At 38.2% G+C, this 1,622-nt stretch overlaps 1 protein-coding gene across 1 annotated transcript in view; it reads left to right on the forward strand.

The window, feature by feature from the left end:
* LOC103602952 (acyl-CoA synthetase family member 4-like) overlaps window positions 1–1,622 on the forward strand; it is a gene marked incomplete at both ends in the record, with an annotated part of 17,630 nt that overhangs the window by 11,140 nt on the left and 4,868 nt on the right. Inside the window, one exon of the mRNA XM_008587413.1 lies at window positions 1,323–1,486. Coding sequence (XP_008585635.1) covers window positions 1,323–1,486 — 164 coding nt within the window. The remainder of the gene's footprint in view (window positions 1–1,322; window positions 1,487–1,622) is intronic.

Here is a 1,622-nt window from a genome sequence, read left to right on the forward strand (position 1 = left end):
ATAGCTGTTACAAGCTTTGTGACCTTTGGCAAGTTGCTGAACCTCTTAGAACTTCAGTTATGGGTAAAATGGAAATAATAAAAAAATGAATTTTCTGCATCACAAATTACCCTAGAACTTAATGACTTAGAGCAACAAACATCTGTTATCTTACAATTTCTGTGGGTCAGTGTTTAGGAGAAGTTTACTTGGTGGTTCTGGCTCAGGGTCTGTCATGTGGCTGTAGCCATCTTGAAGGCTGGACTTGGGCTGGAAAATCTGCTTCCAGGATGGCTCATTCCCATCACTGTTAGCAGCAGGCCTCAGTTCTTTGCTGGTTCTTGGCAGGAAGCTTCAGTTTCTTGCCTCAGGGACCTCTCTGTAGGCTGCTTGAGCTCCCTCCCAACATGGCAGCTAACTTCCCTCAGGGCAAGTGATCTGCGAGTAAATGAGGAGGAAGACCTAGTCTTCAAAATTGCATGCCATATTTTTGCTTTATTCTGTTCATTAGAAGTCCAGCTCACATTCAAGGGGAAGGGAATTAGGTTCCCCCTATTGAAAAGAAGAGTATCAAAGAATTTGTGGACATATTTTAAAATCACCATAATCATCACAGAGCTTTTGGGAGAATTAAATGGAGGTAATTGCTTATGAATCCATTAGTACATTGCTAGTGCTCAATAAGTGTTAGCTACTAGCTGCTGCTCAGTTTCATTAAGGTGTAGATGACTTTTACTTTACTAGGAATTTGGGGGTTCTGGGGATAGTGTCTTTCACTGTGAGGATTAAATGAGTTAATAGATATAAAATACTTAGAATAGCACCTGACACATAGTCAATGCTCAGTGAACATTGATTATTATTAGCGTTAGTACTTCTTGAACACCAGGCATTTATCCACATTATATTAATTGCCCAATAACCCTTGAAGTAAATGAATCCACATTCTGCAGAATAATCTGAGGCCCAGCAACACTGGGTGATTTGCCCAGTGACAGCCATGATAAGATTTGAACTCAAGTCTGCCAAAACCTCTCTCTGCCATAGTGTGCTTCATTGTTTCTTGGTAGTGAAGCACTTTATAGTACTTTTAAAAAATAAAGTGTAACCACTAAATAGGTATTTTACACAAGTGACTACCTTTTAGTTTCTGCTTTACATTGCTAAAATTTAAATCAAATGAGTTGAACACAGAGCCTAAATATACACGAAAATAAATTGTCATGATTTAGGCTAAATAATTATTTTCCAGTGACATCAAAATCTCATCTTTTTTTTTTTTCCTTTTTGATCACCTTTCTGATGACATGAAATCTCACTTTTTATATTTTGTTTCCCTACAGGCTGTTATAATGGATTAATTTATGTTCTGAAAAGTAATAGTGGAGAAAAATACTGGATGTTTACTACCGAGGATGCCGTCAAAAGCTCAGCAACCATGGATCCAACCACAGGACTCTTTTACATTGGATCTCATGACCAGCATGTATATGCTTTAGATATTTATGTAAGAATTCAGCTCATCAGTCTCACACTCTAAGCACAGAAGAGTGAGAAACTGTCAGGTGCTGTTGAGCCTGGGAGAAGGTGTTAACTACAAGTATTTTAATAAGTTTGGCCTTGTGGTCTGGGAAGAATAAGAG

This window comes from Galeopterus variegatus, unplaced genomic scaffold (assembly GCF_000696425.1).
Source record: "Galeopterus variegatus unplaced genomic scaffold, G_variegatus-3.0.2 Scaffold4375, whole genome shotgun sequence".
NCBI classification, from domain to species: Eukaryota; Metazoa; Chordata; class Mammalia; order Dermoptera; family Cynocephalidae; genus Galeopterus; species Galeopterus variegatus.